This window comes from Haliaeetus albicilla, chromosome 21 (assembly GCF_947461875.1).
Source record: "Haliaeetus albicilla chromosome 21, bHalAlb1.1, whole genome shotgun sequence".
Lineage (NCBI taxonomy): Eukaryota > Metazoa > Chordata > Aves > Accipitriformes > Accipitridae > Haliaeetus > Haliaeetus albicilla.
Window position 1 is genome coordinate 17,729,371 of NC_091503.1, and position 21,409 is coordinate 17,750,779.

The 21,409-nt window shown below is 42.6% G+C and overlaps 2 protein-coding genes across 3 annotated transcripts in view; one reads left to right on the top strand and one right to left on the bottom strand.

The window, feature by feature from the left end:
• The window catches only part of SYCP2L (synaptonemal complex protein 2 like), a 35,495-nt gene extending 22,781 nt beyond the window's left edge, over positions 1-12,714 (top strand). The window contains exons 28-32 of the mRNA XM_069809089.1: positions 722-816; positions 2,293-2,392; positions 2,473-2,531; positions 3,012-3,081; positions 4,322-12,714. Coding sequence (XP_069665190.1) covers positions 722-816; positions 2,293-2,392; positions 2,473-2,531; positions 3,012-3,081; positions 4,322-4,381 — 384 coding nt within the window. The 3' untranslated portion in view covers positions 4,382-12,714. The remainder of the gene's footprint in view (positions 1-721; positions 817-2,292; positions 2,393-2,472; positions 2,532-3,011; positions 3,082-4,321) is intronic.
• Positions 12,249-21,409, bottom strand: part of ELOVL2 (ELOVL fatty acid elongase 2) — a 56,302-nt gene continuing 47,141 nt past the window's right edge. For both annotated transcript variants that reach the window (XM_069809086.1, XM_069809085.1), the window contains exons 4-8: positions 21,322-21,399; positions 20,008-20,179; positions 17,928-18,052; positions 15,669-15,803; positions 12,249-15,040 (exon numbers count right to left, since the gene is read on the bottom strand). In XM_069809086.1, the coding sequence (XP_069665187.1) occupies positions 14,912-15,040; positions 15,669-15,803; positions 17,928-18,052; positions 20,008-20,179; positions 21,322-21,399 (639 nt within the window). In that variant the 3' untranslated portion in view covers positions 12,249-14,911. The remainder of the gene's footprint in view (positions 15,041-15,668; positions 15,804-17,927; positions 18,053-20,007; positions 20,180-21,321; positions 21,400-21,409) is intronic.

A 21,409-nucleotide genomic window follows, 5' to 3' on the forward strand; every position in this document is an offset into this window, starting at 1 on the left:
ATAAGTTGTGTACTCTTGGTTTGCTCAACTGTATAGATATACTTGAGATGCAGCGTAAGCAACAAACTGCTACTGTTGACTTAGCTATAACAAGTAACATAAGCATTAAACCAAGTTTAACACAAGAGGACAGTATCTGACCCATCACAAAATCTTCTCATGTTTAGAAGCTTTGAACAAACCAGACATGGCAGAGCAGACTTATACTGGATCAGCACTTTGTATTGTGCAACCATGATTTTTTTTTTTTTTTTTTGAGTTGGTGCTAGGTGTTCACGCTAAACTTTTGGCACTAAGTCCTTGAATCAAGGCTGGAGGTAGTGCATTTACAAATCAGTTATGATTAAAATGCACACAGATTGCATTGATGCTGATCTGAAGTGGTGCTAACAAAGACCTGGTTTTGTGCAGTTAAGTGTGTTGGAGTATGGATGAAGCTCCCTTCTTTGGGGCTAGGATAACATGGCCCTGACCTGAAGTTGCATGTGTTACATAGAGGTTTGTTGGTGTAACTAGTGTGGCTAAATGAAATCAGTTCATATTTGCAGTACCCTGCCTATGTGTCATCTCACTTCAGTTCAAATTTGACTTAAGATAGTTTCTACTAAGCTGAACGGCAGCATGTGGAAGGATTTGTATTCCAGGGAAAGGTTTTGCAAAGTAGACTTCTAGGTTTTGGCTTGGGCCATTGCCCATCCCTAATGGTGCATCCTGTGGCTAGTCCCGCTACCAGAGGATGGAGACCAGTGCACAGAATGCCCTGAGGACTTCGGAGAAGAACGTGTCTGCCCTGCTGAACCAGATACACAAGTGCAGGTAAGTTGTCTGCTGCTGGCTGAAAACAGCTTCAGCTTTGTGTAATTTTCATTGCTATGAAAAGGAATGCCTCTTTGTAAATGAACCTGACAGTAAGCCATTGCACTTATTATGGTTTGTAAGGCAAAATAACTTGTGTGTGTCACTTTTGCTCTTCTGTAAGAAGAGTTTCAGAAGCATAGCTCCTGTGATTTATCCTGCTTTTCCTGTAAGGGGAGAGTGGATGGATTAATGAATGCAAAGCAAGCTTGAGTTAGGAGCAGTTGATGAAGCAGTCCTTGGACTGTCTTCTGATTGTCATCAGTGTTCACAAATCTGTTTAAAAACCCTCTTGTTACACTTAGTAGCTTCTCTTTCTACATGTTTTGAGAAAGAAGCCAGACTCTGATTTACTTAATGAAGTGGGGGAGAAGAAAAGTAAGGGGTCTGTTATAGACCCTTTTCTGTAGATTGTTTCCATGTGCATGAAATAAGTGCCAGCTAGTGGACTTTACAGGCACTCACCAGATGGGGCTTTAAGGTCTTTTTACTCTACAGGTTGTCAAATTTCTTGGATAGAAGCTAGACCAAAAAAAATCAATTATAATAGTTATGGATTTGTTATAAGTGAAATGCAAGCACAGCCTAAGATATGAAAGTCTAATCAGGCCTCTGTATCTACAACATGTTCAGTTTGCAGGATTTAGATCAAATGCAGTATGAAATAATAGCCTTTAAAGTGCAAAATCCCTAGTATCAGTAGAATCTCTATGAGCAGAATTTGCCTGTCATTAAGGTACATGGAGAAGTTGGTGTTCCATAAACAAAACCAGGGGATGTTTTGGGGTGGAAGATAAGAGTTGATGGCAGTGAGATGCTGCCGTGTTTTGATATTACTAAGTAAGTAACCTGGAGCCAACCAGAGCTGCAGTATACTGGGGACAGAGCTGTGCCAAATCTGTCCTACCCTAGAAGGGTAGTTTCTAAAGTCACCGTCAGATGATGACTTGGCATCCCACTGCGAGGGGAAAGGTGGCAAACCCAAGCAAAGAAGGGTGCTGGTAGTGAAGATTTAGAAATCACTGGTATCCTGTGGCAACACCATATATGTATATCAAACCCATGGTAGGAAAACCCATCGGATGTTTTTTGTGCCAAGATGCTTGTGCCAAGATTTGGGAAATCTCCGCTGAAATCCCTGGAGGCTGGGAGATTATGCAGGGCAAGTATTGCACTAGGAACCCTGATGTACGCTCTGTCCTGGGCCTCTGTTCCTGACTGCTATGAGACAGGCTATTTAGCTAAACTCATCTTCAGTTTGACCTGGCACAGCTATTCATGTGCTCTGTGACATACCTGAGAACAAAACTGCCCCGTGTATTTCAGCAAGGACGTTTGCTTCTGCCTAAAGTCAGGTTTGGTGCTGAAGGGGTTTGTCATCTGCCTTGTGCTGCTGCATATTAAAGTGTCAAACTCGTTTCTGTTCCCCATCACTAGGCTGAGTAAGCTGGAGACCTTCCAGAAGATTGTTGTTGAAGAGCTTGCCAGTCTTGAGAAGGAAACCCAAATGTTGGCAAACATGGAGAAGGATGCAGTGGTGTGTAGGACTTCTCGTGTGCCAGCCAGCGGAGGTACCCCTTCCCAAGTAATGGGGGTTTTCTTTGGGGCTCTTTTTAGGACTTCTGGAATGCGCAGTTGCTCAAACTGAATTCTTTCTGCAACCAGCAAAAGCAAAGGTATGTGTCTACCAGCAGTCCTGCATGCTCACAAGTCCTCTGATGGTCAAAGAGAGCACTAGTTAGGCTGGTGTTACCCTCGCTGGTATATTGGGAAGTATTCTGAACTCAGTATGGCATCTCCACTTGGTGTCCGTTGATGAAGCCTTTGCAGCCTCATGAGGGTTTTGAATTGGGACTAAGGGTGCAATGAGGGACTCTGCATGGGAGTTTGTGCAGGACAGGCACACGCTTCAAGAGACCTGTACCAGCATCTGGAACAAGGTGCACCCTCTGGTCATGTCTGTATTTAGGGGTCAGAGGGGGTGGAAGGAGGCGATCATTTCCTATACAAAAGATACTGTCGGTGCAAATGCTGGGCAAAAAGCTGCAAAAGGGGGAATCCTCAGGTTCATTTTTATGGTAAATATCTCTGTTCAAATTTCATCAGTAAGAACTAATGCTTCACAGATAAACTAGCCAAGTTCACTTTTCTTCCAGAATTCAGTCTGTTGACTCGGCCCTGGGTGAAACAGCAAAGAGTTTTGCTGACAGTATCCAGAATACAACGGTACGTGCAGTGCGCAAGCAGCTCTGTATGGATGGTGGACTCTGAGCTGAGGCCTGACTGATAAGTGTTAGAAGTGAACAACTGAAGTCTGGGAGGGGAAACCTTTGGTTAGCGATCTGTGGGGCCGGTTCTTTGTGGGTCCCCTGGTCCTGATGCACAGAAAGCATTGAGAAAGCGGTGTTTGCCCTGCCAGGGACTAGGGAAAGTAGTCAGAAAGCACTTGCCTAAGGGAGAGGGTAAGGACAAGGACCATCAGGTAGTGATGCTTCTCCCGTGTTTGTATCTTGGGGATTCCTTCATCCCGAGACTAGTTTCTGCGTAGTTAGTGACCCTTAATGCAGTTCTCTTCTGTCACTTTGTCCCACTTGCCCTTGGAGCTGTGCGTCCGTGACATCCTGTGGCTAGGAGCTTTGCAGCCTAACACCACCTTGCATGCTTTCTCTCATCTGCTTTTTGGGTCTGGCAACATCCAGCCTTGATGACTCCAAGTCTGATTTCTAAAAACCGAATTTATTCATTTACCTTGTATCCCAGTTAAATATTCTGTTTAAGTTCTTAAACTCTTCAGAGTCTAACCACTAACTTATGCCCTCATTTTAATTCATAGATTAAGCTGAAGACTCTGTTAACTTTGATACAATCTTAGTTTCCATCTTGTCCACCCCATAACGTGTACATATATTTTTGCTACTGCTGCTGTTTCGGCTTTTATGTGCAGACCTGATGGTTTTCAGGGTTTAGCATTCCTGCAAGGAGACTACTGGATTACTATGACGTATGTGATGCCATGTGTCTGCACTGCACAGAGCTGAAGAAAGCTCCCTGTGTTGAAGGAATAACCATGCCTGTGGTCACTACAGTAGACTGGCCTGGGATTTTAGAAAAGATGCTGAAAACCAAAAGCTTGTTTCTTTTATCTGTTAAAGCTGGAATCCTGAGCCTTTCCATAGGGAAAAGTTTCCATTATGAGCACTAAGTTGCTTAGGGACATAGACCTTTCCCTTACCAGAGGTGCTCCTCATGAGGGACACCTTTAAAGAAAGGCAGGGCTGAGGAAAGAGCAATCGTATCATGGGAGCAGCTCATCCTGCAGCACCTTGTTCCAGGGTGGGTCCTTAAGGATTAAAAGGTTAATTTAAATATGCTTCTAGAATCTCTACAGTTTCTGTTCTTATGCAATATAAATGTTTGTATAAACTTTTGAAATGTTTTTAATGATCTCTTTTTTCCTTCCCTGCAGTATGAACACCCAATGAAGAAGGCAGTAGAAAACAATGTGTTCATTATTCCTTCTGACTAGCAAACCCCTGAATTCATTAGAGCTCTTTAATGTTTGAGCACCTTATGCAGTGTAGAGAAGATGGTCCTGTGAAGGATGTTAATCTATTTTAAATGGAAAGGAAAAAAAAAAGGGGAGGAAAATCACATTGATATTGAGCCTTTTTCTGATTAAAAAAATATACACTGCTGAGTGGTCCAGTTTTGACCCCTGTGTTGATAACAAGTTTTTCTGCAAAATTGGTCCATTAAATATCAAAGAAATAGAAAATGAGCTAAACATCATGATTTAGCCACCAAACTGATTCATATATTACCTTTCTTTGAGTATTCTACTATACCTTTATCAAATGTAAAAGCATTTAATGATTGATTCTAAGTAAAATATTGTTTGCATAGGATAACAATCTCCTCATTTCTTTTGAATTGGTGCACTGTGCGTGCCTGTGGGAAGGGACTCTAGAGTCCTGTATACCCTGCATGGGGTGTGTCAGGGGTAGCCTTTCTCATGTGCATCCAGCACTGTGGGAACTGCTGGCTTGAAACCAGAGGCACTCAATTCTGGATTGCAGAGATAAAAAGCACAGAGGGATATACTGGATATTGGCCAGGTACCTGATGGCAAACTGGAGACTGTGGAGGGCAAGAAACTTGGAGCATTGCAGAGAAAAATGGCAAGTGATGCTGGAGAAATTATTTTTAAACCCAGTGACTATTGCCTTCTAAGAGAGTTTAAAGTACAGTGAACAGTGTTAGGATTAGATAAACTAGCATCAAAGGTATCTCGAAAGTGAGTAGCAGTTAAACCATGCTATTTAACAACATCATCTTCTTTGACAGAGTTTCCTAAATCATGGTTGGTCTTCACAAACTGTCTTTAATGCTGTGGCAGACTTCATATATGCTAGTGCATCTTACTGAATTTGTGGGAACATGGGCACGTTTCCGAGCTCTGTCTTTCTATGCATCTTATAAAACCGATCTCAGACTGCTGTGTGGGTTGGAGTGGAGGGAGTCATTCCCTGTATGCAATGTTACCTTCGTGACAAAAGCCCACTTCTGCCAGAGTTTGTTTCACCACTGAATGTCCTTTGGGGGGCTGAAACTGTTCCTTCTTGAGAAGATCATACAGGGTAATGCGACCATGAGAAGCTGTGGTTGCCATTACACAATCACTTTCTGGAGGTTATGCTTATTCCTTTAGCTTAAGTATCCCTGACTGGAGTTGGCATGAGTCAGGACTCCATCTTCATCCATGTCAAGGGATGGCTGGCTCTTCTCTTCTGGAGTGGTTTAAAAGAAAAGGCCTTTTAATCCCTGCCCTAAAGCTCCAGGTCCACTCACCTGCTCTCTCCTGTTCACAATGTGGAGGACTGAAGCTGTGATTTCGCATCCATTACCTTGCATTTATTTCTGAAGGCTGGCCCTGGTGACCTGACTACGCTGCATCCTCCTGCTGCTCTTCAGTGTCTGGCCAGCTGCCATCTGAATCCAGTCTCTCAAAGCACTCAGCCAAAGTGGCTGTGTCTTTTGGGAGGTGAATCTGTAACTTCTGTGAACAGCTCTGCTTGTGCCTGGTAAATCTGTTTAGATTTGCAGCCCATTAACAGAGTTTTTGGCATGCTTTATGTCCCACTGGTGTGGTGGTGGTGGTATGCTGTGGTTGCACCAGCAGTGTCATTAGCCAAAACAAGCTTTAAGATATCAGCCTGAGTGATCTGAGCATCCCTTCCTATTGCCTGGCTGTACTAGGTCCAAAATAGAAACACATTTGGGGCTTTTACTACCTGAGTAGTAACGTCAAGGTGCTGGGTCTAGGAGTGTGGTAAGGCCTTGAGCTGCCCCGTTGCTTGTTATTGCAACCCAGAGTTCACACTAGGGCATGTAAAGGGATGCTTTGTGCAACGTTGCTCCCAGTCCTAAATACCAAGGTGAGCCTTCTAGTAGTTCCTACATCCCATGGTTTTATGCTCCACAACCTGGCCAAACAGGATGGATGCAACCAGGACTACTGAGGCGCTTGATGTGAAGCAGACCGAAGAATTGAGAGGAGAGATCCACACTGTGGCTGCTCTTCTATACTGAATTCTGCAAAGCCACAGAAATACCCTGATACCCTCCATCCCTGGGGCACGTGTCGTTGCCTTCGGGGTGGATGTTGCCTTGGCTGGTTTATACTTGCTCACCTGCACCTCCAAGGAGCTTACTGTCCAAAGGGAAGGTTTGAAATGGGAATAGGGTGAAATGCGATGGCTGTCTCTGGTTTAAGTATTATTTTTTTTCTTGAATTTTTTTCAAAGTGTGAGAATTAATGGTTGATCCTTCATTTCTGAGATGATGTTTGATGGCTTCATTGCTCTCTGCATTAGAGCTGCTAAGCATTTAAGCTTTGTCAGTGCAATGGAGTAGATGTGTAGCAAGTCTTGTTTTGCTATGTTCCCCCACCTTTCCTGTGTGTTGGCAGAATGCTCTCTTGGCATCTCCTGTGACTAAAAATTTAGGAACATTTTTTATCGAAGTACCTTTGCTAGATTATTTACAGAAACAAGACTGATGCACACTGTATCTCTTACTGTTGAATTTCCATGTAACCTGTCACTACAAAGCCTGGAAGGTGGGTGTTGAGCACTTCAGAGGGCATGGATAAAGGAGAAATCAGGATCTATTACTCATTAAAAATTATCATAATATTGTATGCATCTACACTTGCTTTTAACTGTTTTATTGGAAAAATCTGAACCCTAAAAAGCTGCTTTTAGTGATAAGTATGGTAGAGCAGAAACAGATGCCCTACAGCTTAGATGTCTCTTATTCCTGCACTTCTTTTTCTATCCCTTCATCTAAAAAGCTTTGCTTACTGAGAAGCTCAGCAAGTTCTAGCTTGGTAACTTGTGAACTGCCGGAGCTGGGAGCACATGCTGGAAGTTTTGGGTTTTCTTAATGGTCTTTCCATCTGTAGTCAGTAGCTATTGTGTTTGGAGACAGCATCTTGGACAGCCCATCTCATACTGCTTCCTGCACTGTTGGGTCAGTCCAGCATGTTTGAGCTAAAACCCCCTGAAGGCTGTAAGTCCATTTGGCTTCTGCAGATGATATTTTGGCAGCACAAACCTGTAACTGGGTTACCCTAACATTTAATTTTTGGAAGGTAGGTAGTTGACCTTGGCAGGTTTCCTTTGGCTGCTCACTTATGCTCTTTTAAGTGTTATTTATCTAGCTCTTTCTTTTATTTTCTTCCTTTCAGTGTAAATAGATAAAGCTCAATTTTCAACCTGTTCTTCTGAGCCAGAAAAACGAAGATGATGGGGATGCTGAAGTGCAAAAACCATGCATCAGTACCCAGAAAAAGAAATGGGAAATACAAAGGGCAAGTTAAGGACAACTGCTTCAAGCATTTTAAGCTCTTAACCAGTTTGATATTAAACCCTGTTATAACCCCTGCTGTCTTTGTCATATCTCTTTCAGGGGATGATGCTGTGCCAAGTGCTTGTTTACCTGCATGTTCTGTATCAATGCAATGATCCATCCAAGGTCTAAAGGGCTACTGTTACCCAGCGGCAAGGCTACATAAAAGTTGCGCAGTGCCAGCAAAAAGGGGTGTCCTCTATGGCTGGAAAGGGGCAGAATGACCAGAGGAACTGTGTGTTTGTGTTTGCCCTGACCTGGGGTCGACTTGCCCTGCTCTCAGTAAGGGCTGCTGATGTGGGCTGGAGTGTGCTGGGACAGGTCCCACTTCTGCAAGTGGTAGGACTCTAAGAGTGGTGCACTAGAAAACAGAGGTGTTTCCAGGAAGAGCTGAGAGCTATTGTATATTGGAACCAAACACAGCAACAGAGCCTTTCCTGGTCATATATTACAGGGTGGTTTTTGTTTGTTGTGAGCAAGAGTTGAGGAAGCATTACTTATAGTCAGACTGTGAGAGAAGCCCTGTAAAGCTGAGCCTTGGCACATAGCAGCAGCCTGATTTCTCTCCTTTAATTTTAGTGTTCCTGGAAGGACCTTGGTAAAGCTCATTCCTTCCTCTTCATTCCTTAGGAAGCTACTAACATCCAAAACCAGTGAATCAAACTGAATAGCTTTCTTCTGCTTTACTTCCCTGTCCTCCCACACATACCCTCTGGTGAGCCCAAAACATCAGGGTCAAGTGTTTGCATGTCTCCTCTTGTGTTTGTATTTTCAATCTGAAAGAAATTATATTTTTGAGATTGATTTCTTTGTTGTCTCTCCTCTCAGTTTTCTATCATCAGGTCCCAAATGAAAACAATCTGAGAATCAAAGGATGACTTGATGGGGTAAGTACAAGCTTTGAACAAACAAGTTATTGCAAGATTAGCTTTGTTCAAAAACCAAGTTTTTACAGGTAGCAGAGCTGTGTGTGGAGAGTTTAGGAGTTACTAGCTACAGTGCTGTGTGATAGAAAAAAAATGCTAATTGGCTTGGTAGTTTGGTCCAGTTTAAAATTAAGTCAGAAGAGGTGCCACGTGTATGGCATTTCAATGGGCACCGTACCTAAGTTTAGAAACTGCGAATGGACCGGAGGTGGGAGTGTTAGTTAAACGTAGCTCCCCCAAACTCCGGTACCTTGTTGGTGAAATAGCCCTTGTTCTTAACAATCGTGACTCCTTGTGTAGTGCTAACTAGTTAGGTGTGAGACTGTGGAGCTATCCTTGTGCCTCAGCTTCTGATGTCGCAGTCTTTACAAAACTGCTAGGTATCAGGCTGCCTCACCTGAAGGAACAATTGTACCTTGGATCCCACTACAGTGGCAGAGATAATCTCTGATGAGTGTCTGTCTTCTGATTCGTTTACTGTGAAATATTTTTAAAATCTTGTCCTGGTGCATATTTGGCTGCTTCAGCTTTCATTTACAAGGGTACTAAGTGCTGCTGGACTTGTGTTTTGTGCTGTGGATACTTGTGGCTGAAGGAAGCTTAAAGCTGCAGTATCTGGTCCTTTTATCAGTTCATGATCTCTGCTTGGCCGAGGCTGACACCTCACCAAGGGACTCATTTATCAGAGTCTTCAGGCTTGCTATGGGTATGAGCACTGATCCTAGGCGCAGGTGCTCTGTAGGACAGAGGAGCTGCTGGCAACATAAAGCTCTTGTTGTGTCCTTTCAGAGGAAAGGCAATGCCCTGGAAGCACATTAGAAAGGTGATTGGTACTACCCTCACGTTTGGAGTATTGCCAGAAGATGGGCTTGGTAAAACATGATAATGGCTTCTTTCTTTTTTCCATACAACAGATTTTCCTTAGTGAATGCAAGCAGTCATGCGGTTGTGATTTTGCCTGTTGGGCTGGATGAGGTGCTTCCTCCTCTCCCATTCCCTTGGAGTGGTCTAAACATGCTACCGAGTGAAAACATGCCTGACAAACTTCATTTTCAGCTGATAGGATGCAGAAACTGCTTCTAAACATAGCACAAGAAGAGAGAATGTGTATGGGAGGAGAAAAAAACCACACAACTATTTAAGGACTGGCAGTCCTTGCAAAGAAATCATATGCAGAGAGACTTCTGCTTTCCGTGAATGTGGATTGAAGTGTGCTGTGAACATGTCGTTGCCAGAATCCCTACTCAGCCTACGTGTTTAGATGGGATGCTCTTTGCCACCATCAGCTGTTACAGGTCTTGTCTCTTTCCAAGAGTAATACCAACTTTTTTCTGCCCATGGTGCTAGATACCATCTTTGCATGGTAACACCCAGTACAGGGCTTTACAGCAGCACACAGAACTGCTGTAGCTAAGTCTGAGATTGCTTCTCTTGCAGTTCAACCACTGTAAAAACAATGGACTCGCCGCCCATTTGTGAGTGAGCATGGTAGCCACGGAGCATCTCTGCTGTAACATTTTCCATTTCAGTATCTTAACGCTTTCCAGGTTTCCCTTTGTGGCTGGAGCTGGGTGTCAAGGATTCCTTTGCATGTGGTTTCTGCTTTTAATGGACAGGAAACTATTGGCAAGTTGAGGTTGAACAGCTCAATCCACAAATGCTTTTTCAGTGGGAATCTCTTCAGGAAGGGGAAGGATGCTGTATGATGCTTTTATTTTTCTTGCAGTCCAAGTGATTAGCTCACTCATGTGGCACATAGAGAAACCTGATTTTCATTCTCCAGTGAAACAAACTAAACCCCATACCTCCCATCTTTCAGGACAGTGGCTAACTACTAGTCTATAAGCTACCCAGGTACAGCTGTTAAACAACTCCATTTGCATTTCCACAGAGCACTTTAATCTTCTTCTGGCTCAAATAATGTAAGCCCCAAAAGATTGTCCTGGAAATGGGGAGCTGTGGGTTCTCGTCGTCTCGGCCAGCGCAGGGCACTAAATGTCTGTTTTCCATATTCTTGAGCAAGGGCTGTAAATGCAACCTGGTAGGTTGGGTGGAAAGAGAAAAGGAACACCTGCCTCCATTTTATGGTGTTGAGATCCTAGTCCTTCATCCCATTCATATAATTTTACTGAAAGTGCTCCGAACAGAAATGAAATGAATCTTTCAGAAATAGTTAAGCGTTTTCTCAAACTCAAAATTTTTTTTGATTGCTTTATGAGGATAAAATCTTAAAATTTTTGCATACATTGAGGATAATCTCAGTGCTTCCTTTTACTGCCCTAACTGAAATTCAGCTGCTGAACTGGACCATACTCCCCTTTTTTGTTGGTTTGAAATAATCATTCAAGCCTAGGTTTTGCCTTTTTCCAGGAAATATGTGTCAATTAAAAGCCTCTCATAGATGCAAAGTCTTCACAGGAGTCACTAGAAATTCACATGCTGCTTTCTAGGCTGTGTTGGCTGCTGATTTATCTGCTTATTTTTGTCAGGTAGAGCTCCCAAATGAGATTTTTTTAAGCTTTTATATAGCAGAAACAGCAAGCACAAGAAGCTGCACTGCCAGTAAGGAAGTCTGCACTGACTGACAGGATTCCACATCTTGGCAAAGAACAGGTAAACCAGGCTCTCTTCCCCCAGGTAGGAAAGTTTGGGTGGAGAGCTGATGTTTGGTAAGTTGTATCTCCACCATGTCTCAACTGTGATGCTCCAGTTATGCTTCACTGTGCCCTCATGCTGTCATGTACAGCAAAACCTAGAGGTGTTTTTGGTATTGTGCGTGGGGCACCATAGAATGCATTAAATTAAATGAATAAAAACTGGGAGTCAAACTTGCTTGAACTAGTGAGTGGGATGCAATGGTTGTTTTCCTGTGCAATATTTGGAAATTTTTCTCTATCAGAGCTGAAACCGCTCTTTTTACCCATTTATAATAGATGAATCAAAACAATCTCACCAGCCAAAGTCTGCAAGGCAAGAGAGCCTGGGAACAGGGAGGCACCAGGGCCAGGATAATTTTAACAAATCTGTTTGGACTGAAGTTTGGGCTGAAGGTGCTTTTTCTCTGGTGGAAAAAGCAAGTTCAGTATGAGGTATTCACATCTACTTCATGTGTCTGAACTAAAATCCAGAGGAGCTAAGGGTGGGAGCCTGTTTTGCCTGTAGAACCACCGTTAAGAAGCAGGACTGGCTAGAAGGGATAGGCATGTTCAGTCTACCAGAGAAACGTATCTTAAGTAGGAAGCGTAAACATGCTGTGTTTCCGTGCTGTAGAAAACCGTTACCTATCAACCTAATTAGTTTGTGCATGTATATGAGCATGATATGCAGAAATACCACCTGCCCAGTCAATGAGGAGGACAGAGTACAGCCAACAGTTGTACAAAAACCACAGGGGAGCTTTACGTCAACACCAGTGAAGGTGGTATGTAAAGTTATGGAGGTTGTTTGTCAGTCTGAGCTGAATGCCCTAACAACTTTCTGAAAAAGTCTGAGAACAAAAGTAGCTTCAAATAACCAGTTCCCAGCAATTTGATGCCTTAAAGAGGAGTGGAGACAGCCTGATAGTAAAATTTGTTTATTTACAGTGTTATGTATTACAAGGAAAATCAGTTTAAAAAGTCAATGCTTCTCTTTCTTCAAAGTTGCAGCATTTTGAAGATGTTAAGACAGATCTGAAGAATTTTAAACATACCTGATTCCAGCCTTCCTGGTTGGATCTGCAAGGTGAGACTGTCTTGGTTTTTTTCCTTTTTTTTTTTCTTCTTTTTTTTTTTTTTTTCCCCAGCCCTTTGAGTTTCAAGTAAGGCATTTATTTATTTCTTTTTATTTCTTTTTCTTTTGAATGAGGTTTCAACAAAACAAAAGACAGTATCTGTGGGTTTGGTTGCTGTACTAAACTTTAACATTTAGCACGCTGACGCTGTCCACCTTGATAGTCAAATGCATGCTTTGCCGTCAAAAGGTTATGGACTCCACTCGGCCTAAAATCCACACTGGGCCAAGCAACCATTTTGTTGCCTGCCTCAGATACATGGTTCAGCTAGTTGTCTTGTGTGATATCTTGTCAGCTCTTCCGATTCCCTCTGCCTTTACCCTGGTTTCCAGTATCAATCTGATGTCTGCAGAGCTCTGAAGCTCTTCCTTAGGACCATGTGCAACACCCTCAGTCAAACCCACTAATTTCTTATAACTTGTGAGTTTTACAGTATCAACCAGAAAGATCTGCAAAGCAATGTTCTGGAAGGGCCACTGAGAACTAATATATGCACAGAGCATCCAGGCTTTGTGACTGAGGGTGGTTTGGGTTTGGGGTTTTTTTCGGTTGCTGCCTTCCCTCCTTATTGAATGTTAAATAGAGCAAAACACTGCCTTTCACTGTGGCCAGCTTCATGAAGCGGGAGCAAATGTGAATACACACCAGTTAGATGCATGTCTGTGGTGGTGGTGTAAAAGTGTTTGAATATTGCAGTTATTTTGGTTGCCCAGTTCATGGTGATGCAGTTTAGCAGCCAGGCTGCTCAAATGTACTGTTTGTGCTGCAGCATTTTGGGGATTCCGGTTTTCTGCTGGAGCAGAAAGTTTTGTCCACATTGTGACAGAGCTGGAACTGGCTGGAGACAGATGGGATCCAATGGGACTTTCAAGCACAAATTCGGACTGAACTCTGGCTTGAAACACCCTTCTCCACGCCATTTTCTCCTCTTGCTTTTGCTGGACAAACCTGTCTGTTCTTCCCCTGTACTGTACCACGTCCTCAGCCCCTTTCCTTCTTATCCACGAGCCCTCGTGGCTGCGGTCTCTCCGGCTGCTGCTGGTGAAGCTGGCTGCCCTGCACCCCCCCGCTCTCTGGGACAAACCTTTCTGCCTTTGCACCTGCAGCCTCCGAGACCCCCTGATGACAGATCATCTAGAGGGGAGATGGAGAACAGTTGGAGGAGCAGGATTTGGGACAGCCTCCTCTCCACGTGGGCCCTCTCTGGCTGCTTGGTCCCTCTGCACTGGCTGGGCTGGGGCGACTCCAAAAGGTGGGTTTGTTGAGAGAATTTGTACCCGCTGGACTGGAAGAGACCAGAACTATTTAATTGTGAAAAAGGGAGAGAAAAAAGTCTGTGTCCACTTTTTAGTAGAGATTTTGAAAGGTGCTAAATGAGAAAAGGGCGAGGGCAGATCCCCAAAGCTAACCTTGGGTATTCTTCCTTTCTAACCATTTAAATGGGAGGTAAATGCAGCTAACTGAAGCAGAGAAGATAGTGACTGGCTATTGAGAGACGCACCATTACAGCTGCAGACAGCAAATATCTCCTTGCTTTCCCTACAGAGGATTGTGCCTCAGTCCCATCTGTTTCTCCAGTCAGAGACCAGTCTGAATAAGGCTCACCTAGCACAGAAATTCCTATATAATGTGCTTTGCTCGTTGCTGAATTCACTTTTAAGACTTTCTGTGTCTTCCAGTCTATTAGTATGTGGCATGTCAGTTTGCTTCAAATTAGCAGTGGTTGTATAGGATTAACTTTGTGCACATTTACACTCAAAGGATTTATCTTAATTAAGTTGTTGAGCTCTTATCTCTTTCAAAATCTATTTACTCAGAACTCCTATTAATTTAGCACATCCAAAGTGACTTGTTTTGCTCTGACTAGAGCTCAAAACCCCGTATCATCATGTGATACCATGTATTCTAAATATCACTGGTGTCTATGGGAGGGAGCGTGCTTTGGGGAACGGCTGGGAAGAAGCAGAGGGGTATGGTGTTGGAAAAGGTGTGATTCTCAATTCCTCCCCCCCTTTTCCTTTTCCCGACCTTGGCCACAGTTTAGCTGAAAGTGTTGGGTGCACTGTGAAGCCTTGCCTCAAGACCTCTTGCATGCACAGAACATGCTCACTGCGTTAGTCTGAACAGAGTCCTAACCTGTTGAAGGCATTGATGGGTTTATCTATCAAGTGTTTTATAAGGCGTTTTTATGTCGTCAGCATTAGAGATCAGAAAGGTTTGCTTTTTCATATGAGAAAGATCTTGGCCGCCTTTGTTCCGATGGTGATCTTCGACAGGACAAGTAATTCTACTCGTTTGGTTAAAACCTAAATAGCAGTACATTAATAAGTGTCTGGTACAAAGAACTGATAAATGTAATCAAATAGGTTTTAAGCTAAAGCTTGTAATTCCGTCTTTTTTCTTCTTTTTTTTTTTTTTTTTTAGAAAAAAATCACAGGAAATACTATACTTATTGTGCTTTCTTATTGTTCAGGAATCCATTGGCAGCAGCAAAGTAGTCCTTATGGAAACCATTCTTGATTTCTGGTGTGATAGGAGTTTCCTTTATAGCTGTTCTTGAAGGTGCTTTCCGGTATGTCTATAAAAGCAAAATCCAAAGTAAATACTTGGATTTATTTAGTGCCCCCCAAACACTGCTTATGGTTAACTGTAAAATGAAGCTGTCTGGTGGCTGTTGATGCAGATGTGTATATTTGTTTCAGACTGCGTTAAGGGAACTGTATTATTTTCACTGCCGTGGGTGATATTACCTTACTAGTATTACTCTAATACTTCTTGATGTCAAAAGAGACTTTAAGCCTTTTTCACTAAAGCCCTATGTATGCAGGCAGGCTGAAGCTCTCCTTACTAAAAAAGGCTGAAATAAAAAATGCAAAGACAGAGCTGCTTGTTTCCTTTTTCCAAGGAGGGAGGAAGACTCAAAAAGTTGCCCAACAGAGCAAATTCAGACTTCATAAGTTCTGAATGTGGTACCTGACTTGCTGTGCAAGTGCAGAAGAGCTGAGCTGCAAGGGGAGGTCATCATTACTGAATAACTGCCTCTTGCAGACATTACTGTATCTATCATTCTTAATTGACATATATATTTTAATACAAATGTATTTTAAGTACTGATGCTTATTCTACATGTGAGTTCATCAAGACTGCTATTGAAAAAATTATCCCCCCAGCCCCTCTTGTCAGAGAGCTCTTGGAAGACTGCTTACCTTAATGTAGAAGTTTATGAAGAGAATGACCAGTGTGGCCATGTAGGAGGACTGGAACATGAGGCAGCCAAATGGGAATCCACATGGCTTCACAGCTGCACTAAGTGTATGCACAATAGTGAGCAGAAACTGAATCTGTGGAGGAAAGATCATGCATGAGTATTTGCTGAGAAAGGGTCGATGCTAGCTATATCAGATATAACAATGTCACCTAGTCCTGCTCTTTGAGCACTCTTGAAAACTATCCTTTCTGAACCTGTGAATGTACTGTGAGGGTTAAGTTAATGGAGCTATTATGAAATTTAAAAAACCCTAAGGGGTCAGAGATTTCTAAAAATTTGAGTTTATAGGCCTAGGTGGCAAAACGAAAGCTTTTTTTTTTTTTTTTTTTTAATTAGGGGTGATTCTATCTTCCAGACCGTGTCATGCCAGGGAGTGTTGGCTCTGTTACTAGGCAGAAACTCGAGAAAACTCTGAAGACTCCAGGCAATAGCTTTAGAAGTCTGAACAGAAAATGGAAATCCTAGGTCTGAGGAGAAGTTCAGGTAAGCTGGCAGTTGCATTAACAGAGTTAAGATGGGGACAAATGAAGCAAAAATGAGCATGCCCTCAATCCAGTGTACTGGGGTGCATTACAAACAGGGCAGCTTCTTTCAACTGCAGGGATGGTCTCAGCTCAGAGAAGCAGCATTTGCTAAACACATTTCTACACAGGTATTTTTAAGCTTACTGCAAACATCTGAACTCCCAAATAATATTAACAGGCCCTAAGATAAAAAAAGTGAAAGGAACTTAATTTCATATCAAGCCTCGTATCTTGTTGATAGAAGGTTTTGATGTGGCTCAGCTCTTTGTGTACAGCAACTGCTGGAGTAGAGTTTTAGAAGTCAGACAACTTCTGTCTTGTCGAAGAGTTGGTTTACATAATTTTGCATTTTGTAGTTGTACCATGGTGTGCTGGGTTAAGCTTGGTTGGCTGCCAGGTGCCCACCCAGCTGCTCTCTTAATTCCTCTCTTCAGTAGAGTAGGGGGAGAAAATGAGATGAAAAAACTCATGGGTTGAGATAAGGGCAGGGAGGGTAATTGGTAAAACTTACTAATTACCGTTACAGGCAAACCAGACTTGACTTCAGGAAGATTAATTTAACTTCTTGCCAATTAATAACAGAGAAGCATAGTGAGAAATAAAACAAAACTAAAACTACCTTCTGCTATGCCCCTGTTTATTCCCAGGCTCAACTTCACTTCTGACTTTTCTACTTTCTCCCCTGAGTAGTGCAGGGGGATGGGGAATGGGGTTTGCAGTCAGTCCATGTTGCTTTGGCTCTGCTGCTCCTTCCTCCTCATGCTTTTTCTCTGCTCCAGCATGGGGTCCCTTCCATGGGAAACAGTCCTGCATGAACTTCTCCAGCATGGATCCTTCCCATGGGCTGCAGTTCTTGAACTGCTCCAGTGTGGGCCCTTTCTATGGGGTGCAGTCCTTCGGGAACAGACTGCTCCAGTGTGGGTCCTCAGCAGGTCCTGCCAGCAAATCTGCTCCTGCGTGGGTCCTGCCAGGAGCCTGTTTCTGTGTGGGGTCCTCCATGGGCTGTAGCTTCCTTCAGGGCATGTCCACTTGCTGCAGTGTGGGGTCCTTGACGGGCTGCAGGTGGATATCTGCCCCACTGTGGTCTTCCATGGGCTGTGGGGGGACAGCCTGCCTCGCCATAGTCTTCCCCACGGGCTGCAAGGGAATCTCTGCCCCTCCTCCTCTCCTTCTGCTCTGACCTGGGTGTCTGCAGGGCTGTTTCTCTCACATTTTCTCACTCCTTTCTCTCAGCTGTTCTGCAGCATTTTTTACCCTTCATTAAATACGATATCACAGAGGTGCCCTCAGATTTGCTGATGGGCTCAGCTTTGGGCAGGAGTGGGTCCATCTTGGAGCCAGCTGGAGCTGGCTCTGTCAGTTTTTATAACTTTTTAATCAGTCTATTTGCTGTGATTAAGTGGTGTCCATTTTCTATGCAAAAGATCAAAAATAATGGAATTTTATGGACTCTAGAGTTTCTACCGTGTTGTATAAAATATTTCTGAGCGTTGTTTCCTCTATTAAGTTACGTGGGGCTGCACTAGTGACTTATTCTGTATGATAGCTTTATTATATTTGAATTCTAACTGGCTTAATTCTGCAAATGACAATGTTATCTATCAATCATTTTGCCCTCTCTGGCATTTTGAAGGATTTCTGGTCATTAAATTGAGAGTAAAATAAATACATACCAATTGTGCCTGAGTGAGGTATTTCTTCCACCAGAGATACTTGCGCATAGAAGGGATGACTGACAGTCCATAATAAGAATACATAAGCACATGGATAAAGCTATTCAAAGTGGGTCCAAAGAAACCTATAAAAATCCATCAAGGAAAACATTTTTATATACCAACTGCTAAAACGTGAGAGAAGATATTGCTAGTGATGCGTCTTGCACATGGTAAGTCTTCCCTTTGTGCATATCCTTAGCTAAAGACATTCTTGAAGTGAAGAGATGCTGTTTTAGGGACAACTGACAAACTGAGTGATCCTTATTAGGGGGGTTTTCTCATGCTGAATATTTGTATTTTCATCCTGTATTTTTTGTTTGTTCCACTTTTCTATTCTGTAGTTTACAGGTCATTGCTTTTGTTCCCCTCCCAAATGCTATTTGCGTGAGTCTCTCCATTATCGCTGCAGGCTTTAGACACCGCTGTGGGTGACTGTGCTGCTGGTATCACAGCTTAGGGCCCTGGGAGGCACATGCTCTCCTGCTCCCTGATGCAGTAGTAAGGGCTTTACTCTGAATTAAACTAGCCTTGCGTGGCTGTGTTTGAACACTGCTCTCTCTTTTTTTTTTTTTTTTTTTTTTTTCCAGTGGCTCTTCTGCTAAATGCAGATTTCCAGAATTTCACCCCTGATAATACCTTGCCACACTAATGAGCTACACTTAGTAACTCCTAATTCTAGACCAAATGAATTACCCTCTGTACCTTATAGACTATTGAGAAGTAGCAGCACTACTCTTTCTACTGTATGGCTATATGCTCATGTGTTTGATGGCAGTGCTTGACAACCACAAGATGGTCTCACCAATTGTTTTGATTTTTCAACGGATTAATTACTTAATAATTATTGATTAATTTCTTAGCTACCAATTTTTCCACTCTGTTAATTACCATAGTGCAAAGCTAGTGCAAAGTATGGGGAATATGTTCAGACAAAATAGAAAGCACAAATCCCTACTAGTTTGTTTACACCTCTGTTAGAAATAGCTCGTGATTGCGATGAAATCCTTGATTGCTGCTTCTATCCATAACAGCAATTTACTTTGATTTTGTGCTGTCCATAATAAGTGCCAACAAATGCGAATTCTGCTCTTTGTTCTGAAAAACACCTGCAACAAGTTGCTTTACAAAATATTACAGGGGACTGAGGTGACTCCCTTTAATAGCTCAAAGTAGGAAAACTGATTGTCTTCTCAACTCTCATAACAATCCCATAGGAAGCCTCTGGCTGTCTGAAGCCCTGGAAAAGTGTGCATGTTGTGAGACACCTGAAGTAGTTCTCTGCTCTTTGGATTTAGTGTACAAATGCCAAGTGACCAGCCTGTGGTACCATACATCTTTCCACCTCAAGAGGGGAGATGATGGCAATTACTGTATCCTTCTAAGAGCCAAGACATTTAGAGATCACTGTTGCAAAATATATCGAACCCAAAATATAATAAGGCAAAGGATGGTGCTACTTCTGCTATTTCAATATGAAACATAAGACCATATCGATCAGTTCTGGCTGTCCAGTAGTTCTGCTACTTGAATGAGATGTATTCTCATTTAAAACAAAATAAACTCAAACTGGTATTTTAATTAGTGATTATGTAAGTAAAGTATCTTGCTAAAGCAGAATGTCAGATTGATATATACAGGAGTCAAACTTGTAAAAATACTATTGACTTTGTCGTGACTGACACTGACTTTACCAGGGTCATGATTTCTTCCTACATCTGCTTTTGGAGTAGGTCTTGCATGTGATCGGTCTTGCATACCACTCAGCAGTGTTATGCTGTCTAAAAGTGGTTCGAAGAGAAGTAAATATGAGAGGTTGTGGCAGCTAAGTGGAAAATCTGGGGCCTAACACTCAGATATTTTTGGCCTGAATTTTTAACTATGCTTTTAATTTTACTGTGGTCTGCAGGTGTTCAGCAGTTCTGAAAGGCTATGAATGTTAATGATGCTGCCAATGATATACTTGCTTTGCATGGTGATGTGATTCTCCACCAGCAACAGGTGACTTATACCCCAGGTGATGAAGCGAACACAGACTTACTTTGCCCACAAGGTATCCAGTTCAGAACACACCACCAAATGTTAAACATAGTGGCATGGTGATACACGTGAAGGAAGGTGATCTGGCTGCTCTTCTTTCTCAGTACAAAGAAGATAGTGTCCGTGAATTCAATTACTTTGGAAAAATAATACCACCACAGCACCTTGGCTACCTGTACAAGCAAGAACAAAGGAGCAGGAGATCAATATCTGTCCATAAAAGGGCTTAAATATTGCTGTACCTCATCAGTCCCTAGGCATGCAACTTCCCAAAAGGCATTAATAGCCTTTTGAAGGAGGAGCACAAGCTCTTGCTTCAATTTTATTTCCCTTTTGAATAAGGCAGTTTAGAAAAACTGCATTATTTTTATGTGATTGTGTAAATATATAATTATCTAAATATAATTTAAGAAATACAAACTTTGAGGGTTTTCTAATTGTTCTATTTTTTTCATCAAAGATACAGTTGTGTGGGGTTTTTGTGTGGGTTGTTTTTTTCAATGGTGTGACCACTTAATACCTTCTTGGTACTGAACAGATTTTGCTGGCAGCTGCTTCTTTTTAAATAATTGAACTTTGACACTCAACACCATAGACTAGATCTTCCTCTAGAGTTGAGACACTTTATCAGTGCTCAGGGTATGTCCCAGGACAGTTAAAGACAGTTAGTTAAAACAGAAAGGGGGAAATATCTTGTTGATGGGGAAAAGGTATTTAACTGACTCTTTCCTTGCCAAAACACAGACAAATTTGGTGGATTGGGGGAAATGATATAAGTTAACCAATCTTTCTGTCTTTGAGCTCTAACTTTATCTGGAAAGCAAGCCTGAAGTGGGGAATGACAGACAGTTAATACATGGAATCTCTGTAATGCAGAAATAAGGGTTGAAACTAGAGATATGCCAAGCCAGCACAATGTCACTGCAGTTTTCCAAAGTTTAGAATTGGGTTTAAATCAGTTTCCAGCTAGAGCCCAACAAGTGTTACATCTTAGACGGTTGATTTTTCTCCCAATTTCTTAAATGATCCATATTCTCTGTTTTAATAGGCAATGCTGTTTTGAACCCAGATCTTGATACATGGCCTTTCAAAATACTCCGTCATGCATTCTACAGCAAGGATGGGTCTATATCAAATCAGAAAGATAACGCTTCTTGTTTGCTACCAGGTGTTAGGCAACTTGATTAAAACTCTCATGTTACAGATGTCATCAGTAACATCCTTATAACTGCTGTGAGCACAGAAGCGTTGCACCGAGGACGCAGAGGGAAGGACTGCTGCGGATGCTGGGAGCTGAGCTGCTGCTGCATCTCACCCGGAGGTCAGCCTCCCCGGCGCTGTGGAGGTTCTGGCACTGCAAGTTGTAGCCTCCTTCCCATGTGGCAAGGATGAGCTGGAACAGA